This window comes from Tympanuchus pallidicinctus, unplaced genomic scaffold (assembly GCF_026119805.1).
Source record: "Tympanuchus pallidicinctus isolate F22 unplaced genomic scaffold, pur_lepc_1.0 scaffold6, whole genome shotgun sequence".
NCBI lineage: Eukaryota > Metazoa > Chordata > Aves > Galliformes > Phasianidae > Tympanuchus > Tympanuchus pallidicinctus.
Window position 1 is genome coordinate 575012 of NW_026294780.1, and position 25360 is coordinate 600371.

At 38.9% G+C, this 25360-nt stretch overlaps 1 protein-coding gene across 3 annotated transcripts in view; it reads right to left on the minus strand.

Annotated features, from left to right (window-relative positions):
• The window catches only part of FRMPD4 (FERM and PDZ domain containing 4), a 298756-nt gene that overhangs the window by 70509 nt on the left and 202887 nt on the right, over nt 1–25360 (minus strand). For all 3 annotated transcript variants that reach the window (XM_052664668.1, XM_052664667.1, XM_052664669.1), the window contains exon 3: nt 1102–1262. In XM_052664668.1, coding sequence (XP_052520628.1) covers nt 1102–1262 — 161 coding nt within the window. The remainder of the gene's footprint in view (nt 1–1101; nt 1263–25360) is intronic.

The following is a 25360-nucleotide window of genomic DNA, read 5'->3' on the forward strand; positions in this document are numbered from 1 at the left end:
TTCATAGATGCAAAATCCATATACAAGCATGTTGCTTTGAACTCATCTTTCCTTCTATTCACTTGGAATGCAAGGTAATACTTTTTCCAAATCAAACAACAACAAAAAAATTACATTAATAACGCTAACTTGGGAGAAAAGATCTGTCTGCTTCAGTTCAAATATTAGTTACTCCATCTGAAAGCAATACAAATAAAATCAATGCACACACGCGGGTAAATGACATCAGAACTCCATGCAGTCAATTTTGCCTCTCCTCTGCTCTCTATGGGGATTCTGCAGAACATATTGAACAGGAGCAAAGTCAAATCCCTGTCCTTAGCTCCAAGGCAATTTATGTAACAGCTGAACTTTTAAGCATAAAGCCTGCTGGTTCAGGAGACTAAGCAGTCCCACAAATTCAAAAATACCAAAAACCTCAATAATTTTCACTGCAGTTAGAAGTTTTGTAGATACGTTTTGATCTTGCTTTTTTTGCCACTTGATTAAAAAAAAAAAAAGGAAAAGGAAAGAAAAAATGTCAGCAATAATATTCTTCAAAGCCGATGACAGCATTTAAAACATGTAAGTTATAATCATGAAACTCAGTATACCTCCTGAGATGCTGATTAGATGGCAATGAGGGTGACATCAAATCAATATGAACATAAGTGGGAGAAGACTTCATTTTCCGAATGAAGTAGATAATTTTGTTTCAGGCAAACAACAATAACAACTCAGAGCAATAATCTAAAACTGACTTTCCATATGTATCGTTTGTATTTAATGTATTCACATAGGGTTCAAAAAGGAGGAAACTACTTCCTGGTACTACCCACCAAGCAATTCTGTTTACTTTTTCTTGTAGCTTGAAGACTTCAACACTACTTACATTTGTAACTATATTTCATCTCAGTAATTAAGTTCCCAATCAGTATAAATACATTCACAGAATTATCGTTGACACTCTCAAATAATTGCACTTCTTTTGAAGGAAACAATAGTAGACAATACAATTTTTTAGGAATATCACTACAGCTATTTTCTCATTTAGCAATCCAGCCAGTTAGTGATACTAAGAAGTGCCAAGTTTGCTTTTGGGGTCATGTGAGGAAAACATACCTGGTGTTACTGAGCGTACAACAACTGGCTTTTCACTACCAGCCACAAAACCAAATCCTAGCACAGGATCCCTCCTCATTTCCACTTTCCGAGGGGCTGGAGGGGTTATTTGGCAGCTCTCTATTCGAGGGTCTTCAAATGTGGCTGATTGTGTCATGTGACTGTGGGAAAAAAAAAAAAAAAAAGATGAAAAAAGGAAGAAATTATTAAAACATGATTTTGGGATATCTACTTGAACCAAGTACTTTCTGCTACAACATGAGATGAATATTTGAAATGTTTTCACTGTGAGAAATAAAATATCAATGTAATAATTTTTAATTATATTTTCTTGTACATAAAATAATACCGTTGTTTACAGGTCTCAAATACTAATCAATAGTATCAACCTGTAAAAACATCCCTCTTTGACAGCATACATTTAATCATATCCCATATAAGAAAGAAAAATAACCCAACAATAAAATCCTTGTCGACTGTGTTTGAATTTTCCATCATTCATTTGTTGGAAGGGAAAAATAATAGAGTGACCTCCATATATTATAAAACACACCAATTAGACTCCGACAGTCTTTTGCAAGAGGAGACGACAGGCATTAATATGTGGTTTTCTAAGACATTGAGAAATATTCAGAGTGGAGCTCTTTCAGACTTCCTGAAGCACAGGTAACCGCTCTTTATTTCCTTCTTGAGAAAACTCTCCAATGTCACACCAGACTGTTCCAGCAGGTATGGAGGGGGAGGGAGGGAGAACACATTGAGAAAATCTCTTTAGCAGCAATTACTAAAATACCTTAATTTCAGTTTAAGTGTTACAACCAAATTTACTTGTTGTACCTAGAAGAAAAAAATCGTCATGGCTGGAGGGAAAGATTTTGATTTTTCTAGAAGAAAAAAAAGAAAAAAAGCTATCCAGTAAGACATACAGATGAAAGATGTAATGGATTAGAAGCACAGAGACTGATAAGCTAACATTAATGAACACTGAAGTGTGGCCACTGCATGCAGACTGAACTGTGTTGCTTTGCACAGAACTATACTTCATGTTTCCCACCCAATGACTGGAGCTCCCTCCTTAATCATGGCTACCAACTCCCAGCACTGATTCCATTGACAACCAAACCATTCATCTCCTTCAAAATGCCATTAATTAAGCTTATACTTCAGGTAACCTAGGAAGACACTCATGCTTCTTTATAAACCACCACTGGAGTCTTGACTCAAGAGAACTGACAAACTGGCAGCACTGAAGACAAGGCAACACTTGATTCATTTATCATGAAGACAGATTACGTCCTATGTCATCAGGTCCTCACTGGTTTTGATAGTGCTAAAATATTTGTTTAAAGCTGTATGGCCAGGAGGTAACTCTTCTTTATCTTCAAGAGACTGTAAGTCTGCAGGTGCAGGACTAACTCCAGTTCTTGGAGAGTTAACACAATAGATAAAGGAAGGAAAATGCTGACCCCATCTGCAAGGAAAGCACGAAGTCCTGCTCTGAGAAAGGTCACTGCCAGGTGCCCAACCTAAGTAAGTTCTGCAGGACATCAGAGAGGCAGATATCTCTTCATCATTTTGAAAGCTGGACAAATAAATAAATAAAAATACGAAAATCAAGTAGATTTCCATATCTGACAGTCTTACACATAAAATATTAAAAAATGAAAATTAGGAAATGTTCCACACAACCATAACCACTGCTCTCATCTCCTTTCTCTTTACCATCCCCAAAGCACTCCAGACATATGTGATTCATAAGGAGAAAAATGTCATAGATTTGTTTTCAGCACTAGTGGCATGCAAAAAGTTCTTCTGATCTTTTTCCTAACACATACACATTGTGCATGACACCAATCTCCATTCCTTCTGTGCTCTTTTATTACTGATACACAAAACAGCAGAAAAATCCCTGTAAACTCTCAGCAGGAGTTTTTTTCCCATTACTGGATTTTTCTAGGGCTTTTCTTCAAAGAAACTCTCTATCCCTATCACTAGATTCAGACTGCCTAAGAGCAAAATGCTGCTTTTTTATGCATATGATCAGAGGTAGCAGAAGGCTATGTCCTTACAAAAGCGGAGAGAGAATATCTCTGTGCTGTCCTAGCATCTGCTAGGTGAAGTCAGAAAAGAATATGTATTTTTGCTATGTATAAAATCATATCTCAGACTTCATTCTCCTCTGCCTTCTGCTCTTCCATTTTTCATCAGTAAATTCTAGGTCTATTTCCATTACTTTCATTCAAAAGAAGTTAGAAAGTCTAGAGTGTTTTATGCAGACCCTCTATGAAATGATTTCCAGATCCATCAGCCACACTCCTCCCCATCAATTCCTATCATAATTAGGGCTCCCAGATACCCAAACATTTTGTCTCTGAATGGGACATTTTCTGAGCTGTCACTGGTATTTCAAAAACTATCTATTTAAAGTTGTGAATTTTGCTTTGGTAGGGAACACAAGGTTCTGCATTTGTCACCTCCTCTAGGTGACAGCCTTACCAAACTTCCTCAAAGTTAAAACACTATTTTATCACTTCTTTCTAATAGCTGTTTCCATTTTTGTAATTGGGGCACTATGATCTGCCACTGTTTCCAAAGAAGAGATGCAGTATTTACAAGCAACTTGAACATACTGCTTAAGCCTTTGAGAACTACTTTTCTGCCATTTTACATCCTCTCTCTTCACGCACTTTGGTTTGAAAACTGAATCGGTAGGAAGAAAAGCTCAAGAGCTACATTTCAGACAATAAATTCCAGGATCAGACCTAAGGTTTGCTCGAAGAGAGCTCTGCTAGTGGATGCCTCGCTCCAGCCACCGCATCATCTCATACTGCGATTCTGCAGCACCATAGCAGCACAGTATCACTTATTCAAAGCCTAAGCAAAAGGATCAACAAAGAGCAGTTCATCAAGATGCTGAGTGCCGCAGCAGGCTTTATTGATTTTTAAGGTTATCCACCTTCAAACGCATCAACGAAAAAGGCTCTGCATCTCGTACTTCCACAGCTCGCTGCATCAGGTATTCTTGTATCACTCAGTGCTTTGGAAGTGTATTTTGAGAGAGCAGTACGATATGTGCATATGACCCCAGAGGAGATGAGTGCTCAAAGCTCTGTGTGATAATAGGCTGACAAACCCATCTCTTCCTGCGGATAGCTCATTATTTAGATGCCAGTTGTAGTGCCAAGGTAAAGATTTATTTAAATGTTGCATTAATTTGAGGTATTTGATCTCCACCTCAGTTATGGAAAAAAACTGACTCCTGACGTAAGCAATTAATATGCTAAGAGTTCCAAACCAGAATCCTGTGAACTCAAAACTAGCACCTTGGGGAACCTTAGACTGAGCATCATTTAAACAGTGAAAGATCTTACAATAACACCAACAATGAAAAGGTTCCCTTTTGTTTCAAGCATAGTAGGAACACATTTAAATGGTACTGTGCCTAGATTGTACCTCTTTCTCTCTCTCTCTCTCTAATTTTTTTTTAAGGCGAAATGGAATAAAAGGAAGAAGACTCAGATTTTAAGTATGAACTTTTCTTTTTACATACATGAACACAAGCTGCCCTTACATCACCTTCTCAGAAGAAATATTTATTTCCCACCATTCTCAATAACTTTACAAAAAAGCTCTCTTCTCTGACGTACTCTTTTTGTGAATAATAAGAGACAGCTGCCAGCATTAAAAAGAGTAATTCTTAGACAACTTCTTGAACAGAAATTTTATATCTTCCAAGATAAACTATCCATTATGGAAAATCATAGCAAAAGTTTAATTCGAAGTACTTGTGCTTAAAACCTCTCTGCACCAATTATTCCACTCAAAAAAAAACTACAGTGGAAAATGAAAGAGAACCTTCCTGTGTGTGCATGTACCTAGACACAAAACAGATTGGAGGCATTACAGTGTTGAATAAAATTGGTGTGCACACTCAGTCCCAATGGATGTGCATTGAGTGAAAGAGGAAGAAAAACAGCAAAGAAAAATATCCTGGGGAATACTGACCAGCTGGAACAAAGCAGCCAGCAACTACAAGCATAAATCAGCTGCCCAGTGTAATAAGTGCATATCTGAATTCACACTAGCAAAATTAGAGATATAATTTAAGGCTGGCACTTTGCATCTTTGGATCATTAGCTTCAAGATCGCTAACTTGCTAATGTTTTCTTTGGAAATTTTGTCAGTATTTTCCTCACTCAAATTAGACATGATGAGTAACCCAAACAACATCTAAACAAAGACTTCAGTTAAAATGAGAGCTTGATTTTAATAATGCATATTAGTAATCCAAATCTAAGTATCCTAGCAAAATGTTTTTCCACCTTTCAATTTTCTTGTGTCAGCCGCTGATATTTGGGATACTAAGTAGGCTAATTCCGAGAGGTTTGTACATGGCAGCTAGAAAAGGACTGTCCTCAGTCAGCTGACATTTGTTATGCATGAGTTTGCTTCAGGATCTAATTATGCTATGAATCTTAAAACTACAGCAAGAAGCCAGTGACTCTGATTATGAGATTACTTTGGAAATATGTAAAAAAAGCTACCTGAACTACTTTAGTTCCATTCTGCAGTGACACTCAAGAAAGAGCATAGAAGGTGTTACCTCAAGGCGAGTTAAATATAGCTGTGCAAACACTATCTTAACTATAATCAGATACTTCCATTTTATCACTACACCTTGGAGACAAGCTGCATTTTGGTGTTTCACTTTGTATTTTGGTATTACAGTTAGCACTGATAACTTCAGAGGCTAACACCAACTCTCTGTTTGATGGTTTTAATCCTTAGCTGTAAAATTTCTCTGCTATACCAGTTGATCTAACTACAAAATAGACTCTCATTTGACTTTGATGCAGGGCAGCTTTAATCCTGGGCAATGATTGAGAAAAATCTGCAGAAATGTCAAACCACTCATGGACTGATGAGTGGAAGTTGGCTTGGAGGACAGAGATAAGAAATTCTTAACATAGGTTCAATTCAGAAATAGCAAAAACGCTTCAAATTGTTGAGTACTGTTAAAGGTCTGTCTCATTAACTTGAAGGATGTGGAAAACCTGTTTTGCTGACTGCAGTTATGATTTTCAGACTGATAATATCAGACACAAAGCAAACATTCAGGTGTATCTGTCCACCTGAACCACTCAGCTCACCAGATTGCCCATCCCGCCCTGAAACTATATCTTGGTTCTTACCCTATTCAGAGTCCTGGGTTGTATGCTTGAAATTCCTTTGTAACTGGAAGTGATAGAAGTTATTTCAGCAAGAAAATTAAGAAGGTTTGACTCGCAGTCTGGCATCTGTCTTCAGGAATCAGCAGCAGGTAAAATGGCTTAAGTCTTGAGACAATATTATGGAAATTAATAATAGTAGAAGACTATTTAACCATTTTTCCCTTGAATCTGGAAAGACTATCAAAACAAACTGTTACAGGTGAGGGAGGACTTATCAAATGCACAAACTCTGCAAAGAATGTTTCATCTTAACTAGTTTTATCTTAACTAGTAGCTAAATATGAAAGAAATCTTTTCTTTCCCGTTTCCTCAAGTTCCTGACAACTCTCACTATACCTCAAGCTAATTTATTTTCTCCAGGAAATCCCACAAAATTATTAAGAGCAAGGATGTGTCAAAATGATGTATCAACTTTACCTGCCTTCTATTTGAAAGTGACATTTTAGAAAAGAAGTGCTGAAATAGTTATTGTATTGTTAAGTAAAATTGCTGCTCCTGCAGAGAATCTGATGCCTTGAGAAACTCTTCTTTAACTCCATTTTGCAGCAAACAAAATAGTTGCTCAAATATTCACTTTAGTCATATTCAATGGACGAAAGTTGCATTTTCAGGTGCTTAGAAAGGAGTTAATTTTTGACACACCAGTGAAACAACTCTACATTTCCTACTTTTTCACTAGTTTTCTGCAGATGTGTATGTTGAGAATTCAATATCAAAGGCGTACAATATAACTGGCAAGATTTATCAAATTTGTTTTTTCTTCCTAAGACCATTTTTCTGCCCTGGTGTCAATTCTATTTTTTCATAAAGATCTTCAGCAGTTAAATCCTCTAAAGTCAGGTCATTTTATAGCACCCTAGAAAATGTTGGCATATGCCATCTGGTTGAACATATGGTAAAAATGTAATTAGAAAGAAAAAGGTTTGCTGGTTTCAGAAGTTGGTGACAGCTTTTTGATAAAACTGGATACAGGGAAATCTGACACACAAAAAAATTCAAAATCTACTTCTTCCTCTACTGCTGGGCATGATGTGCAATCCAAAGCAAGACAACGTGAAACAAGATCACAGTGAATAAAAGTGACATGAATGCAAATGTAGGGGGGGTAAAAAGATTTATGCTCAGATTCAGGCAAGTTAGAAATACAGAAAGCATATTTTACAGCGACAATTAGCACATCGTATTAGAGGATATTACATGTAAAACATGAATTCTTCAGTTGCATTCTGTTGAATGATATATATTAGGAAGGAAACAGAATTCTGTACTTGAATCCCACAAAAGCATGGAAACAAGCCATAAAGCCCACTGCAGCCTAGCAGCTGCTTATTTTCAGTTTTGTATCTACCATCAAGAGGTTCAGTCTGATGTTTTTCTCTCAAGATGGCCAAAAGCATTTGTAGAGCTCTGTTCGATGTGAGTTCTGAGTTTTCTGCCTGCTAAAGTGGGACGGAGCTTTTAAGGCACCAGTCAAATAGAGGAAATCACACAGAAATATCTCAGTGCAAATTGGCTGCAGCTAAGGAAAGGCCACAAAGGATGGTAGGAAAGATAAGCAGAGACTGTGCAGAGAGGATTTAGGAATATCACAAGATGAGGTATGGAAGAAAAAAAAATAAAATAAGGTTAATGGCCTTTGATTACATTAGAAAAATCTCTCAAATAATCATCTTTCACAAAAGAAGAAAATACAAGTAACACCAGCCATGTGAATGCTGGAATTGCTTTCTCTGTAGGCAAAGCATGATGCCAGCCTCTGCTTTCCTTACTGCTTTCTTTCACAGCCAAGAAAAGCTCACCAATTATTCATACATACTAGACTGAGAGGTCAAAACTATGGCTGAGGAGCCCAATGAGTCGCACAAGCAACTCCAGAGCAAGTCTCTTAGTGGGGCTATGTGGGCACAGGGGAGTGAACATCAGCTGGATATGCCTCAAATACACTACCAAATCAGCCTCATCTTTTCCCAGAACAGAAGTTTAGGGCAACAAGATGTAACTGACAGTGCCCTCACGGAAGAAGCCTTTCGGCAGCGTGGCTTCTGAAGAAGGAAACCATATTTTTTTTAGGAATTAGAATTGCTGGCACCCCTCCAAAGAATCAACTTCTCACATCACAGAGGTAGGACCAGAAATACACCCTATTTTTTCCTCAAAAAGCATCTTTTTTTCTTCTGTGAGTGGAACAACCACATTTAGAATCATAAACTATATTGAGACCTTAAAAGATAAACTGAAACATAGCTTTTCATTATCTTCTACACACGCATCAATAAACCCTGCTACAACGGAAGACATAGCAAAGGGAAAAGAAGATTTACTGAACTGCAAATACACAATAAATTAATTCGAACTGAAAGTGTCCCCTGGAAAATAGAGTGAACAATTCCTATTTGTTCTGCTTTGGCAGGTTTCATTCCAAGTAGATCAGAAGTAATCTGTGGGCTCTGGCCTTGTTGAGCTCTGCAGAAAGCCAGAAAGAAGCACAGACCTATGTGAAATGCTGCAGGGAAAGGAGCTATGATCTCTAACTCAACATGAACAATTGGTCTAACTGAAACATTAAAATAAGAAAGGGGAAGGAGAAACATCTTGAAAATAGATTTTCATGTGTTTATTAAATTAGGAAGGCTCCTGACTAAAAGAAAACTGGTCTTGTGAACTGCTGAGGAAATCTGACTTGCTCTGATGTGCACATCAGTCTATAAACACTGACAGTAGACAGGTAACATGGTAAGATCACAGAATCGCAGAATGGCCAGGGTTGGAAGGGACCTCAAGGATCACGAATCTCCAAGCCCCTGCCACATGCATGGCCACCAACCTCCACATTTAATGCTAGACCAGGCTGCCCAGGACCCCATCCAACCTGGCCTTGAACACCTCTAGGGATGGACAGGGCATCCACAACCTCTCTGGGCAGCCTGTTCCAGCACCTCACCACTCTCTCTGTAAAGAACTTCCCTCTGACATCCAACCTAAACCTTCCCTCCCTCAACTTAAAACCCCCTTGTCCTGCAGTTATCAACCCTTTCAAAGAGTTGATTCCCCTCCTGTTTGTAGGCTCCCTTTAGGTACTGAAAGGCTGCAATGAGGTCACCCTGCAGCCTTCTTTTCTCCAGGCTGAACAAGCCCAGCTCCCTCAGCCTGCCTTCGTAGGGGAGGTGCTCCAGATCCCTGATCATCTTGGTGGCTCTCCTCTGGACCCTCCCTAACAGCTCCCTGTCCTTCCTGTACTGGGGGCTCCAGACCTGGACACAGTACTCCAGATGGGGCCTCACAAGAGCAGAGTAGAGAGGGACAATCACCTCCCTGTTCCTGCTGGCCATTCCTCAGACGACAAAATTTTGATGGGTTTGTAGTAATCCCCAGTCCAGCTGGGCTTAGCAGGAACAAACACCTGTAATACCAAAGACTGCTTCAACACCCTTCTATCCACATAATTCCTCTTGGCCTACACTCTAACACAGGGAGGGAAAACAATGTAAAAGGACGGCAGGATGGGAATAATTAACAATCCAAACCACGGAACGCCTAGAAGCGAATTAAAAAGAGGACAAATACTCATTAATTTACTAGTCAGTTATTTACATGTGAAAAAAAAAAAAGGAGAAAGTATGCAATGCTGCTCTAACCCTACTCCATCCATCAGAAAACCTTGAAAGACTATGTTTTATGACTTAGAAAGCTTCAAGTCCTTCTGACAAAAAGAAGCAGAGAAGTCATGAGCCATGAGAGTCAGCAGAAAGTAACCATCCAAAATTTTTGTCATTGTTTGCAACTATGGCAGTATCACAAGGAGCAAAGTGAACATCAACTCAGTACAGTACGAGGAAATTCAGACAAGCAGATGCAATAATAAATACAAACAAAACCAAAACTCCTTCAGCAACTGAACAGATCAACAGGTCACAGAAAGAGGTCCAGAGTTTTTACTAATTTTCTTTCTCTTACAATATAACTGGTAAGGATCCTGAGCCAAAGCCAACTCTTCTGATGGTATCACAAACTGATCATTTAATCTACCACATCTCCAGCAAAACATAACTTTTCTCAGGTGAGCACTAAACATCAAGTGCAAGCACCTGTTAGATGAAAGTTAGATGCTAGATAAAAGCAACAAAAAATTTAAGCTAGTAGTTTCTGTAGATTACAGGTGGGTACATAGCACAACAGCTGCTTAGTTTATCCACAACTCTATATTTAAAGATTCAGAGATGTATTATATCAGGATAAGATACCTTGGGTACCATAATGCACACTCACAAACAAGCTGAAGGCCTGGCTTCAGCAAAGAGCAGCAGAACAGCCCAGTTAGAATAGTGAGCATCAGCGAGGCGCACACAGAGAAGCAGTAAGATCAACACAAAAAAGCATCCAGCTTCACATGCAGGATATGAAACCACTTCCCAGGTGAGCCATGCGCAGAGTATCTAAGAGAGTTACTGTGCTTTTGTGAAGAAGTCCAACTACTGCACTGAAGCAAAGAGCGCAAGAAAGTTTTTTATTCTTTGCCTATCGAAAAGAAGTGAAAAGATTCTACTAGCAACCAAGGTGTGCAAAATTACTTTAAAAGAATTTCATAATAAATGCTGAAACCCCAGAACAAAATCTTCATATTCAATAACTAAGTCTTCATAACTGATCTTCAAAACAAATCTAATTCTGTAACAACTCTAGAGAAGGCTTCCAGGACAGAGGTGGAAGAGAAATTATCTCTTCCATCCCTCTTTCTTTTAACAGTATACAAATAGAGAGGATTACTGTTCTTGACTGCTAATTTGGTAGTATTCCATTGCAATTCCTCAGTAAAACCAAATGAGAAAGAGAACTTAACTGAAATAATCCAGAATGACAGAAGGCAGTGATGGGAGGCGAGGCTGCCAGATAGAGCTGTCGTGTGAAAATTAAACTTGGAATATAATAAGAAGAAAAAGACAGGTGCCTTTGATCTTCCTTTTTCTGATAAGCTGAACACAGCTTCATACACCTGAACACAATGTGGATGAACAATTTTTCTTGGCCTTCTTTTTCATTTCAAAGTATGTTGCTAATCTGTCTAAATGAAATAGCTCCTAGTAGCCACGGGATATTCAATATACCTTAAAATTAGGGGTGCTGATGATCATTTACCAATTTAATTACATTCAAGGAGCTTTTGCTAATGCCTGTGTGTAATTTCTGTTTATCCATGTATAAAAACAAGTCACAACTACTAATCCATTAAATTTGACAGTGTGTATATAAACAATATTAAAGATAGTATGCACACTTAAGATCAGCATCATGATGCACTTAACGTACAAGAAATATTGCTTCCTTGCATTCATAAATACATGAGCAAGGTCATTATGGTCTTCAAATATTTAAAGGAAGATTACGAACAGGAGGGAAACCAACTTTTTACATGAGTAGACAGTGATAGGATAACTGAGAATGGTTTAAAACTAAAGGATGGAAGACTTAGATCAGATGTCAGGGGAAGTCTTTCACTGAGAGAGTGGTGAGGTGCTGGACCAGGAAGTCCAGAGAGGCAGCGGATGCCCCATCTTTGGGAGCGTTTAAGGCCAAGCTGGATGGGCCTCTGGCCAATCTTATCTAGTACTTGGTCTAGCAGTGGGAAACCCTGCCTGTGGCAGGGGGTTGGAACTCGATGACCCTTGAGGATCCCATGATTCAAGATTTTTAGAAAGGAAAGGAGCTAAAAAGCAAAATTATGTATTTTAGAGCAGACTCCTTGGAACAGATGGATTGAAATGGGCTGACAACTTCCTATTGAGAAGAAGTTTGTTCAGACTGAAACTCTCTTTTTACGGCTAAGAAAAAAGTCAAACAGAATTGTTATTTACAGTAAGGCTGAAAAACAAATTAAAAGGAAATTATGATAGAAGTTGCAGTTATGCTGGTCAGCACATCAAATCTTCCTGTTTATCTCAAGAAGTCCCAATTCATTGTAAACAGAAAGATCTCAGTCACTCGATATTGGAAACTCTAAATAAGTAAATGAAAAGTGCCAGAATGGGACTTCAGGTGAAACATTCTGATTTGAAAGTGTAAAAAAGTGAAAGAAAAAGATGCATTAAGGACTGTAAAAGAAGAATGTATATCCAAGCACCCGTGCTGGGATAAAGGCTGGGATGCCTTCTTACCAGTCTCATAAAGTGGTGGCTGAATTAGTACAACAGAGTAAAGAATGCTGATCAAAAATCTCACTGCTAAATAAATTATTAAGCTAGTTATTAAGCTAGCCAACATCTAATCAAACTATAATAATGTTACGATTATACCTAATATATGGAAGAAAATTGATGCATTTAATATAAATATTTACCATGTCATCTGTTACACAGGCAAACTTTAAGTTCATTTTATCAGTTCCTAACAAAAACTACAATTTCAGGTGAAGTGCCTGAGAAATTTAATAACCCAGGATGATGCTCTCTTCCCACAGAGAAAAACAAATCTTTTCTGCTTCTAAAAGAAAACTATAAATGAACAGGCACCATGAGTTGTATAACTCTTGTCTACACAGCAGTGCTCACAGTATCAGCAGAGAAAAATGGTAAATCCAAAGTAGAAAGGTATTTTGAGACATTCTCATTTACTACTGCATGTTACTCAATGACTACTCTTCAATTATCACAAACAGGTATTTTTTAAATGTTTAAAAAAATATTACAAATTTGAGAAAAAATTATCCTGCAATACGTGCAGCAAATACTGCTTCATGATCTCCTTTTTTCCTATTGTAATTCATGAAGAGAAAATTTTACAAGATTTCTAAATAGACATTTAATTTTGATAATGTGGAAATAGGAAGATTTGAATACAGCATGTTTGCATTTTAAAAAGAGAACATAAGACTCAAGTTTAATTATCATCACATTACAATTGGCACAATCTTATGAAAAATGCAGCCTTAGTACATGTAATAAACTCTTAAAAAAAGACAATCAAATGGTATAAATATGTTTAATGTTAGGACTTTCCACAATTAATTCTACTGTTAGACGATTATCTCCTACAAGCTTCACCTTTAAACTCTGATCAACATCTTTAAGTAATTCATAAAAATAACGTGTCATTCCACACCGTCTTGAAAATGTGCTTGTCCCTTTCATCTCAGCTGAGGGCACTAAAAGGAGTTATGGTCATATCCAGCCCCATCAAGGTCTGACAGGAGCATAAATATAGAGCGCAGCCACCATTGCTACAACTGACACCTGCAGCAGACCCAGTGACCAACCCCTCCTGTACATCGGTGAGAATGTACCAAAAACACCCATCAACTTCATATTTTTTAGTTAATTATGAACTCCGACAATCTTTGCTTTGCAGTTCTGAACCACTCTACAGATGATTTGCTTTTTAATGAAACAACAAATGTGTTGCTCTGCATTGGAATCTAAAAGCCTCTGCAAAGCCCAATCCCATGAAAAATTTGATTGAAGGCCTTTAAAGTAACAACTGACAGTGTATGAAAATTGTTTCAGAATATTTATTTTTCAAAGACTAACAGCATTTATAATGCAAAATGCTGTGCTGAAACCAAGAGTTTAGAGACTCAGATTTCAGGATAAACAAGCAGGATTACAACATTGGTCACTGGTACTTCGCGATTTTCAATTTACTGTAATACAAGATGAAACCTGGAATCTCTCACTGAACATAAACTAGTCAGATTAGGCAGAACTTAGAGGAACTTTAAGTTTGGATAAAAATAGGCCAAACTTTAAGAAAACACGCCTTAACATTCTGAACTATGTTCATTTCTTATCTATCTTCTCAAATTTAACAACAAGGAGATATTCAAGCCATCTGCAGTGAATACGAACAAGATGAGCTTGTAGGTGTTGGTCACCTTGAGGCTCAAGCTGTTCTGCACTCAGAGTTAAAGAGAAAGAAAGATGTTCTGTACCCACACCACACTCAGAAAGTGCTGTGTTTTGTGGATTTTTTTCTGTGTGTGTGTGTGTGTGCGTGTGTGTTATAAAAGCAAAACAACAGAAAATAACAGTGTTTAAATTCACACTTGTGTAAACACCATTGGTGACGTGATCTGACTGCACCATGAGCTAAATTTAGGTCAGCAGTGGCCACCTCCCTTTAAGCTTCAGTCAGTATTGTCAGGATACATCACTATCGTAAGAAGCATTCTTGTGAAAAGTCCTGAGTACCTTATGCCTCAATCAAAAAGGGTATTCTATAGTAATGTTCTATAGTTATATTGCACCTCTTGGTCCAAAGCACTTTAATATTCCCATAGCATCACTGAAGCTATCATGCTTTAAAACATGGATCAGAAGTTAGTTGCATGGCATATCATGAAAAAAAAAAAGGGGGAGGAGATCCTTTGCACAATTAAATCAGTTAAACCTTCAACTTCTCATGAAACATACTGTCTTATTTTAATATCCATGTGAAGTGTGCTGAATTCAGTTCAATGCAAGAAGCAGCTTCATCAAGGAACGAAAAGCTGAGCAAACCTGCCTGCTCCTGCAGGCAGAAGCCTGCATTTTCCTTTTACATGGCATATCAACTGGTGTCAGAGCACACTAACACACTTTAGTTGAAATGAGTAAGGCTCTTGGTATTTATTTCCAAGCAGCTGTTTAAATCACATTGCCAGAAGAACTGCTCTAGGCCTGCAGGATCTAGTGGAGGCATACATGAATGCCTCACCAGTGTCAAGCAGAACTGCCCTGGTGAGGATGGTTATCCCTTATTTCCATAACTTGGCCACCAGTCTGAAGTCCTAACACTTTCACATCAACACACTGCACCATTGCCATGACTCATTTTTCTAAGTAGCACCCATTGGCCCACACCATACACCATACAAGACTGACTTCATGGTGCTCACCTCTGCCTTCAGCTTTCATAGTCAAGAACCATGAACTCAGCAACTAGAAGAGGAAGAACTGCTTAGGGACTCAAGGAATGATCATTACTGAAAAAGGAACGTGCTGAATAAGGACGAGGGTACAGAGTAATAATTAACAACCATCTGTTCAAGTAAGTCAAATTGCAATATAGACCATCAGGTCTGTGCTGAGCAAAGCACATTTTACACAGACACAGACACACACACACACACATTCCATCAAAATATGTATATATATGTATCCTCATATGTATGGTAATAATATCTTTACTATCATTTCCAGAAATTATGTAGTTCTTGTTATGACAAGGCCTTCCGAGTGAAAGCAGAAATCACTTTCTGGACACCCAGTAGATCCATTCTTAATAGAAGTCATCAGCCTGTGTGGGAAGCAGATATTCCTCAAAAGAAAAACACCTCTTCGCATCTTTAGGTATTTACATTTTCAGATCACATGAAGTCTAGTCTATAAATGAAACCAATTCTAATCATTTAATCATATACCATTCTTAGTTAGCATAATATGCAAATGAAATTGTTATTATTCCAGAAATGAAGAACTCAGATTGCTTAGATAAGTTTTACTCGGTTCTGACAAGTGTTTTATCTTCAAAAATTATATACTTCTCATTTAGGGGCCAGGGTAGAAAATAGCACTTTTCACCCGTGGAAGACAAATTATCCTCCAAGTTCTGTTTTAAAACATTTTGCAAAACTTCATTGGAGTTATGCATTCTCATAATTGGTTTAAAGCAACTGGAACTGAAAAAAAGGCAAAGCTCACTTTACTACTTTCTAAACTTAATTTAAACATCTGCCAAGATAAATTAAGAAGGGGTCTCTGCCGACAGATAAGCAGCATACTCACTAGTCTACCAAAATTTATTTAAATATCAGCAACAGATTTTGCAGATGTTTTACAATTTCAATCAGACCAATATCCATGTAGAAAGTGACAACACATTCTCTGGTGTGGAAAAATTAAGATTCGCTGAAGTATCAGTGAATCAGGATCACTATGCCATGCCAATACAATTTTCTATAGGGAAATAGCAGAACAAAAATTAAAATCTGCATTTTAGAAGAAGTCCCACTCAAGCTTCTGTATTCATATTCTGTAGAATTATGTAGGTTACTACAGTGTCTGTTGTGGGAAGTGTATTTCTACCTCCTGATTTTATTCAGATTCAAATACAGAAAGCATTTAAAAAAAAAAAACAACCCCACAAATGAAAAGAAACAACAGTGAAAAAATTCCAACTGCAGAACAAATAGAAAATATTTTGCAATAAGTCTTTCTACACTTCTTCAATGAAGTTTCTTCTCTTCTGTTCTCCGAAAAGGAAAAAATAACCACTTTTTTAAAAAAATACCATACACATTCCTCTTTAAAATACAGGCAGGCACCTGGCAACAATTCAGAGTACCCCAGTGAGAAGAAGAATCCCATCTTCATCACAATGTGATGCATAATCTGGAATAAAAACAATCACACACACACACAAAAGAGCACGAAGAAAACTAAACCTAAGAAAACCATTGGTCATATATATATTTGAGGAGCGATGGGAGAGAAGAAAATAACAAGGAGTTTAAGCAAACAAGTTTGGGACAACTTGTCACAGTCAAACCATGCAACAGAAAGAGGAATAGGAAAGAAGGAGAGTTGGTAGAGATGAAATAACAGGATTAGCCACTTATCAGCAAACCCCCCAATTCCTTTTGATTGTACTGTGGAAAAGAGTGGAAAAGAGTGGAAAAGAGTGGAAAAGAGTGCCAAGACAAAATTCATATTCAAACTTCTGGATTCCTGGGAACATTGTGTTACTCCCATGACATTGCAGAGTCTCAGCGCTGAGGAAGATTACAAGGAAAACTTTTTAGTAAACTCCATCATTTCCACAACCTCCTTTCAGTCTCTTCTCAGAGACTGAAAACAAATGACTTATTGTTCTCCTACCTGAATCACAGAATCACCAAGATTGGAAAAGACCTCCAAGATCACACAGTCTAACCATCCACCTACCACCAGTATTTTCTCACTAAACCACGTCCCTCACTGCAACATATAAACATTTCTTGAACATTTCCAGGGACAGCAATTCTACCACTTCCTTGGGCAGCCAATTCCAGCACCTGATCACTCTTTTGGAGAAGAAATTTTTCCAAATATCCAACCTGAGCATCTCCTGGTGCAACTTGAGGCCATTCCCTTTCACCCTATCACTAGTCATGCAGGAGAAAAGGCGGACTCCCAGTTCACCATACCCTCCTTTCAGACAGCTGTAGAGAGCAATAAGGTCTCCCCCGAGTCTCCTCTTCTCCAGATTGAACAATTCAAGTTCTTTCAGCTGCTCCCCATAAGACTTGACTGAACTCGCACCAGTTTCATTGCCCTTCTCTGGACACACACACCATGGCCTCAGCGTCTTCCTTGTAGTGAGAGGCTCAAACCTGAATAAAGTACTTGAGGTGCTGCCTCATCAGAGCTGAGTATAGAGGGACGATCACTTCCTTGCTCCTGCTGGCCACACTATTTCTGGCGCAAGCCAGGATGCCACTGGCACTCTTGGCTAGCTTCAGTTTAGCCAAGCATTCACCAACACCCCCAGGTCCATTTCTTCCACACAGTCTTCCAGCCACTCTGTCTCAAGTCTGTAATGTTGCCTGGAGTTGTTGAGGCCAAAGTGCAGAACCCGGAACTTTGAGTGAATATAAGCTGTTTTCTTACAGCTCAGTGTGAGTATCATTCAACATTTAACTCCTTTCTGAGACCACTGGAAGCCTGACTTATAGCAATACCTGAGTGAAACTCAGTTCAGGCAAGACAGAGGTAGTGTTTGTAAGAAACGGGAAAACATTCGGAGGTCTTGGCAACTATTATCTCACCATCCATCAAATATTGCTGTCGCCAGCATGTTAAATCAATCTGCATTTCCTGTGTTCTGGATAAACTGAAGAGATACTTCTGTTCAACTAAAACATGGGTAAGACACTGTATCCAGACTGAAAAAATTATAAATTAGGGATTCTAAATAGTCCAGCCCACATAAGTACAGCTAAAGCCACTGGCATCATCCATTCTACTGACTACGTGTCAGGGCAGATCATTGAGTAGCACTCAGATCCTCAGAGGAGGAGCCAGCACTACTACATCTCCACTCCTGAGTACGAGATGCCAGACGAAACTAAAAATGAATACTAGTTAAATGCTTTCTGGAAAAACAAAACCTGTTTCCTTCTCTCAGATTTCTTCCTGGTTGAAACTAAAGGCAATGAGAAGACCAGACTTTTGTTCCCATTTTGCACAACTTTTGTAATATTGATTCTGCAGTGCAGCTTCTGTATTTGACAGCTGGCCATAATCATGCATGTTATGTGATGTTAGGGTCAAATAAAACTCTTGGACCGAAACAATGTGGCAAAATTTATTTCAAAAAATCCTCCAGATTCTCAGCTTGTTCTTTCCTGTCTGGCCTTCCTTTGCCTTTGTATGTGTTTTTCTTTCTCAGCCCTTATTCAAGACTATCCTTTCCATGTAAATCTTAGGAGAAATTAAAATTAAAATTAGACATTCTGGAAGTATTTAATTTGCTTTCTCAATCATGATTCGTTCTCTTTTACTGAAAGTTGAGGGGAAGAAGGAAAAGGAGGTTTGGAACAATTAAGCCATCTTACCAGAAGAAGACTGCTGTAATAGCTTGATGAGACCCTTGGAGTTACAAAATATGGAGTGTTTAGGATTCAGAGCAGACAGCTCTCTGCAGTAAAATTAGCTATTCATCTCCATTCTTCTGTATATAAATGAGCAAACAAGTTACAGCCAAAGTGTCTGCCTGCATGGTCTACTTAGTAATTCTAAATGCAGGACTATCCAGTGCACAGACACCCGGAATTAATGTTGAAAATACCCTGGCAGTCAGTTATTACTACTGATACATATTAAATTGGAAGACAGAATGTACTATAAAAACTGAAACAAAATAAATAAAATGGCAGGGTTTTGAGACAGAAATGCTCATTCTTTTAAAAGATAGAATATTTCAGTAGGTACAGACGTAGAAATGGCTAATGATTGATCAGAAGAAACTTCAAAGCATGTGAGCCTACAAATCAAAGGGATATATTGCATAAATCAGGATTTATGAATAAAGACTACATTATACAGTTATTGTATCATACTGATGACACCTCGTGGGTTTACTATAAAGTAACAGGGGTAGTACTTACTAAATGTGGTAAATGTCTATTCTTCTTCCAATATATGTCTATATACTAGAAGTGTCATACTTGGCTTTCTTGCATAAGATCAGTGGTGTTTAAGTACATCTCATGCTTGGATCAGAAAGCAAGAAGGTTTGATGTAGTACATCATTCTTCCTTATTTTCAGCAAGACAATGAAAGCTAAGTTTTAGTACAAATAAGTGGGCAGTGTGAGGGCAGTCTTAATCAGTTTTAAGGCATAGGTACATCACACACTGCACGTAGAGTCAGTTTGAACCTGCAGTGCACAAAACACAGTATCCTTTGAGCCTGAGCAGTGAACCTGACACAGCATATACTTGATGCCTTTGGTTTTAGTAGTTTTAGCAGCAAACTCTTTGAATCCTTTCAGCACAGACTGAGATCCTGCATGCTGGGAAATAAGGGCCTCATGTTGTGGGAACACACATCCACTGAGAAGAAGCAATAAGAGAGCTTCTAGTTCATCTGTTTCTTCTACTGAAGAAGCCAGTGGCAATCACAGGAGTGTGCTTCACTACTGTGCCTGCCCCTGGAACAGGTACCTCGCTGCTTAATGCATTTTTGGAGAGTGCTCACATCCTCATGAAAACCTCTTTATACAAGCTCTGAAAAGAATGATGTTGTCAGTAACTTCATCATCCTCTAACCAAGCTGGAAGGCATGCTTCTTTGCATCAAGGCACTACTGTACCTATTTATTTAGGTAGGAATGATATCTTTTGATGAAGAAAAGCAGTAACCAAAAAATATTAAGAAGCTTCTGGGCAAAAAAAAATATTTTGAGTACTGGTTTGTCTAACAAGTTATAAGATCAGTTTACATAGCTGGAAAAACAGGGAAGCTTTTAGCCAGAAAAATTTGTTGCCCATAAGTTTTTGTTGTTGTTGTTTGGTTTTACATTTTCCAAACCATCCCATCATCCCAAAAACAGATACTGCTTCCGCTAAGGCACTGCCTCATTTCTATTTCTAGACTCGTCACAGTTACAAAAACACTGCTCTTACAAATTTATTCATTATATCTCAGGAGGGGCTTTTCTGAGTCATTGTTTTTAATATACTGGATATTGTATAGGCTTATCCTGCCTTATCTTAGATCAGATTAAATTCAACCATAAATATCAGAACAGATCATCTGAAACTATTGCTTGGCAGCTCTGTTCAATAAATCAGCTAGAGCTCATGATAAATCACATATTGAAAGTGAACGAACTTTTCCTCCTTTTTAGCTTTTGGATGGATGAAGCTTCTACAGCCCTTTGCTTCGTAACTCATGATGCTACAAATGATTTGGTTACTTTCACATACAAAATGTGTAAAATGCCCCATCCTTGCTTGCCACAATAGAACAGTGGAGGGCAGGCACTCATATTTTGGATTTCCTCTTTAATTTAATCAACAAGTAACCAGAAAGCATTTCTTCCTTTAATGACAAGGGTTAATCACTGGAAAAGTCCTGCTAATTTGCCCATGTTTATCAAAATTATGGAATGACTAATTATGAGACTAAATAAGGAGTCAACAAGTGCCTGTGTACCTTAGAGTCTAAAGTCTTTTAAGTAACTTTTACGGAATAATTCATTACGACAATAAGGTGCCTAAAAAGACACAATGGAACATAAATCAAACTTGAGAACAAACCCATTCATTCTCTCTCTGCCGTTCAAATGACAAATCTCTCATTTAATTGTACCTGTCCCTGTCAGCACTATTGTTCTTTCCTGAATAAGCCTGCCGCTGACAGACGTGTCTGTAGATGCCCACAGTGGCTGTGGGTTACCATGCAATTTTTAACCAGTACAAAGACTCAACCAGCTTGACAGCAGTGTTACACATCATACATTTTGTAAGCTTCAACGACACAATAGTGTACCTCTTCAAGTCCACACAGCATGTGTTTAAAGAATCCTTTATCACGCTTTGCAGGGAAATGATCATTACATGTGTTCTGTAAGAAACAGAAACTCTCCTTTGGCAAAAAATATCTTCAGCCAGCTGGATAACCAACAGAAATGGTTATTCATACAGAGTGAAAATTGAAGACAGAGTTATACTAAGATAGACACTTTCTCCAAATACTTACTCATTTTTCATTCCCCAGGTATTTGTCAACTGATAACCAGTCTTGCTTTGGCAATGGGACTAAAAGCCTCCCAATACTCACCAGCTCCCTGCTATAAATTTCCAGATAATATGCAAGCAGTATTACCCTGAGAACATTTTTGTCGCTATGGCAATGGTAATAAATGAACTGTGCCAGAGGCTGTTCTCTGGCACTGAGAGCAAGCAGCACAGAACAGCCCATGCCAACATTATTACTGCTCTGTAGTTCTCACAGTAGTTACTCTCTTAGCCTCCACAGCAGAAGGTGTCATATCCAAAAAGCCTTGTGGGGACAGACCACAGCTCATACAAATCTCAACCCATAGCCAGCTGTTATTTGGGAAACAATTAAATGGCACGTGTAAAAGTATGAAGATTGGAACAATTCAGTTTTTTATGGCCCCATTAAATTCCAGTCTCTGAAATCGTCATGTGGTACTGCTTAATTTACATAGGGCGTTAATTCAGTGGTGTCTAAAACAATAGGACATTGTTGAGAGAGACTGTAGCACTTTTAGTGCAAATTAACTGATAATAGCAGTAAAAGCTTTAATAATAGAAGTAAAAGCTTTTGAGTTTTAAGTCTATCATCATCCTACGTCTCATTCTGCACAGAACACTAGTAGAACTATAATGTGTAGAAAGATCTATAACATGGTCCATTAAATACATCTAACAACAGCAAACTAATTTCTGGTCAAAATGCAGTCAATTTCTTTAAACACAACTTCTGCACGGGAATTCTCACAGACTGTTGGAGGATGAAAAGGTGCATCAGGAAATTTACAGGATCACAAAGAGTTTGAGGCTGATGGGAGTCTCTTGAGATCATCTAGTTCAACCACCTTCTCAAACAGGGTTACCTACAGCATGCTGTCCAGGATTGTGTCCACCTGAGTACCTCCAAGGATGAAGCCTTCAAAACCTCTCTATTAAATCTATTCCAGTATTTGATCATCCTCACAGTGTTTTCTTGTGTTGTTAGTATACTCCCTATATTTCAGTTTGTGTTTGTTGCCTCTATCTTCTCTCCCTCCCATAAAGTATGATAAGGTACATTAATAAGATCCCCCTGAGCTTTCTCTTCTCCAGGATGAATAGCCTCTCCTCACATGACAGTCACTTAATTATTTTAGTTGACAAATTCTGGACTCACTCCAGTAAGCCTATATCTCTCTTGTATTGGGAAGCCCAGTACTGGACACCAGAGCAAAGCAGAGAGCAAGGATCACTATCTTCAGCCAGCTGGCAATACTTTATATTACAGCCCACTGTGCTCCTGAGCTCCTCTGCAATGAGGCTCTTTGCCATTACAGGCTCATGGTTAGCTTGGTACCCACCAGGACCCACAGGCTTTCCAGCTTGACTTTGTGCCACTGACCACAACCTTCTGGGCTCAGCCATTCCATAATTTTTCCATCTACCACACTTACCTAATCGTTACTTCATGCTTGTCCAAGAGAACATTACTGGGAGAAAGTGTGAAAAGCCTCACAAAGTCAAAGTGAAAAACATCTGCTTTTCTCCCTTCATCCATCAAGCCAGCCACACCACAGTAGAAGGCTATCAGGTTGTTTAATTTGCTCTCCTTAAATCTATAATGACTACTCTGGATCATCTTCTTGTCCTTTATGTGTGTGGAAATCATTTCCAAGATTAGTTACTCCATCACCTTCTTAGCAATTGAGGTGAGGCTGATTAAAGTAATATACTCCTCCTTGCCATTCTGGAAAACAGGAATGACATCGTTTTAGTCCCACTACCAGCAAATTTCCCCAGTTTACATGGTCTTTCAAAGATACTTGAGAGACTTCATAATGAAATCAGTAAGTTTCTTCAGCACTTGCGGTTGCAACCTATCAGGCCCCATGGACTTATTTACATCCAGTTTGTTTAAATGTTCCTCTAATGTCAAATCTTTGATGTTCAATACTTTTCCTCTGGTCTCAGTGGCCTATGACCAAAAAGGTTGAGGTCACGAAGGCACTGAGCACCTTGGCATTTTTTGTGTTTTCTGCTGGCAGATGGCCAATATGGTCTACAATTTAGTACTGGGCCAATTTTCTTCCTAGTCTTTCTTTTGCTGCTGACATATCTGTAAAACCTTTTCTAGACACCTTTTGCATCACTCACCAGATTCCATTTCAGATGGGCTTTGGCTTTCCTAATTTCATCCCTGCATGCTCAGACAGTGCCTCTATATTCCTCCTGGTCACGAGACTTGTTTCTACCTCCTGGATATTTCCTTTTTATGTGTGAGTTTAGTCAGGAGCTCGTTCTTCACATGCAGGATCCCTGCTGCCTTTGCTTGATTTCCTGCTTGCTGAAATGGATCATAAGAAAGCTTGAGAAAAGTGATCCTTGAAGATCAACTGGCTACCTCTGAAGTTCAAGGCTGTAATTCTGTTTTTTGCCCTTCTGCCTCCTCTCAGGCTCCTGAACTCCACCATCTCATGGTCTTTGCAGCCAAAATCCTGATCCTGACCTTTGTATTCTAGTCCTATCTCTGTAAATATGAGATTAAGCAAAGCACCTCTGGGCTTACTGCTCATCTGTATCACAAAGCTATTGCTAATGCACACCAGTAGGTACGAGTGGTTCAAATCACCCAAGAGGACCAGGAGCTGTGAATGTGAGATGTCTAAAGAAGGCCTCATCTGCTTTTTCCTGATCAGGTGGCTATAGTGAACACTTACTACAGGACTGACAATGTTGGTCTACCTGCCAGTCCTGAACCACAGACTCACAGTTGGCTCACCATGCATCTCCACAGCAGAACTCTGCTTCCCAACTTTGATCTCACATACACGACTATTCCCCTTCCTCAGCTTCCCAAACTGTCCTCCCAAGAGTCTGTATCCATCCACTGCAGCACTTCAATCGCGTGAGTTATACCAACATGTCCCTGTGACCACTGTGAGGTTCTAGCAACTACATTCCTCCTTTTTCCCCATTCCACCCATTTATCTCCCATGCCATGGGATTTAGAGTAGATGCATTTCAGAGAGGCACCAAAGCATGGTGGTGCCCCAGAAAGGGCATGGAAGCTCTCCATGTTAGGGCTGTCCTGGGGGCACTTCTTTTTGTACATGTCTATGCTTCAGATGATTTATTCAAACCTGTCTTGGTGAATGCTGTGCCCCTTCTGTCACCATCACCTTGAGCCTTTGGCACGCCTACTACCACATTTCTCCTCCACTGTTGAGAATTGTTGTCCTCTCCCACCTTCCCCTATTTTAAAGCTTTTCTTATCAGGTAAGACAAACAGTTTTCATTCTACTGCCTCCCTAAGCATCTGCTAATATTCACTGTCCAATGTTAGACACAAGAATAAGAACTGGATGGACTTTGGTCTGAGCAAAATTTTACTTATACACAGAATCACACACAGAATCACAAGGTTGGAAAGGACCTGCAAGATCATCTAGTCCAACTACCCTCCCATTCCTATTAGTACCACAAGCTACTAAACCATATCTCGTAGCTCCTCATCCAGGCGCCTCTTGAACACTGCCAGGGACGGCGACTCCACCACCTCCCTGGGCAGCCATTCCAGTGCCTGACCACCCTTTGAGAGAAAAAGTTTCTCCTAATGTCCAACCTAAACCTCCTCTGGTACAACTTCTGGCCGTTTCCTCGGGTCCTACTATTTGCCTGGGAGAAGAGGCCAGACCCTTTTGCACCACAACCTCCCTTCAGGAAGTTGTAGAGTGCAATGAGGTCTCCCCTGAGCCTCCTCTTCTCCAGACTAAACAATCCCAGCTCCCTCAGCCGCTCCTCATAAGATTTGTGCTCCA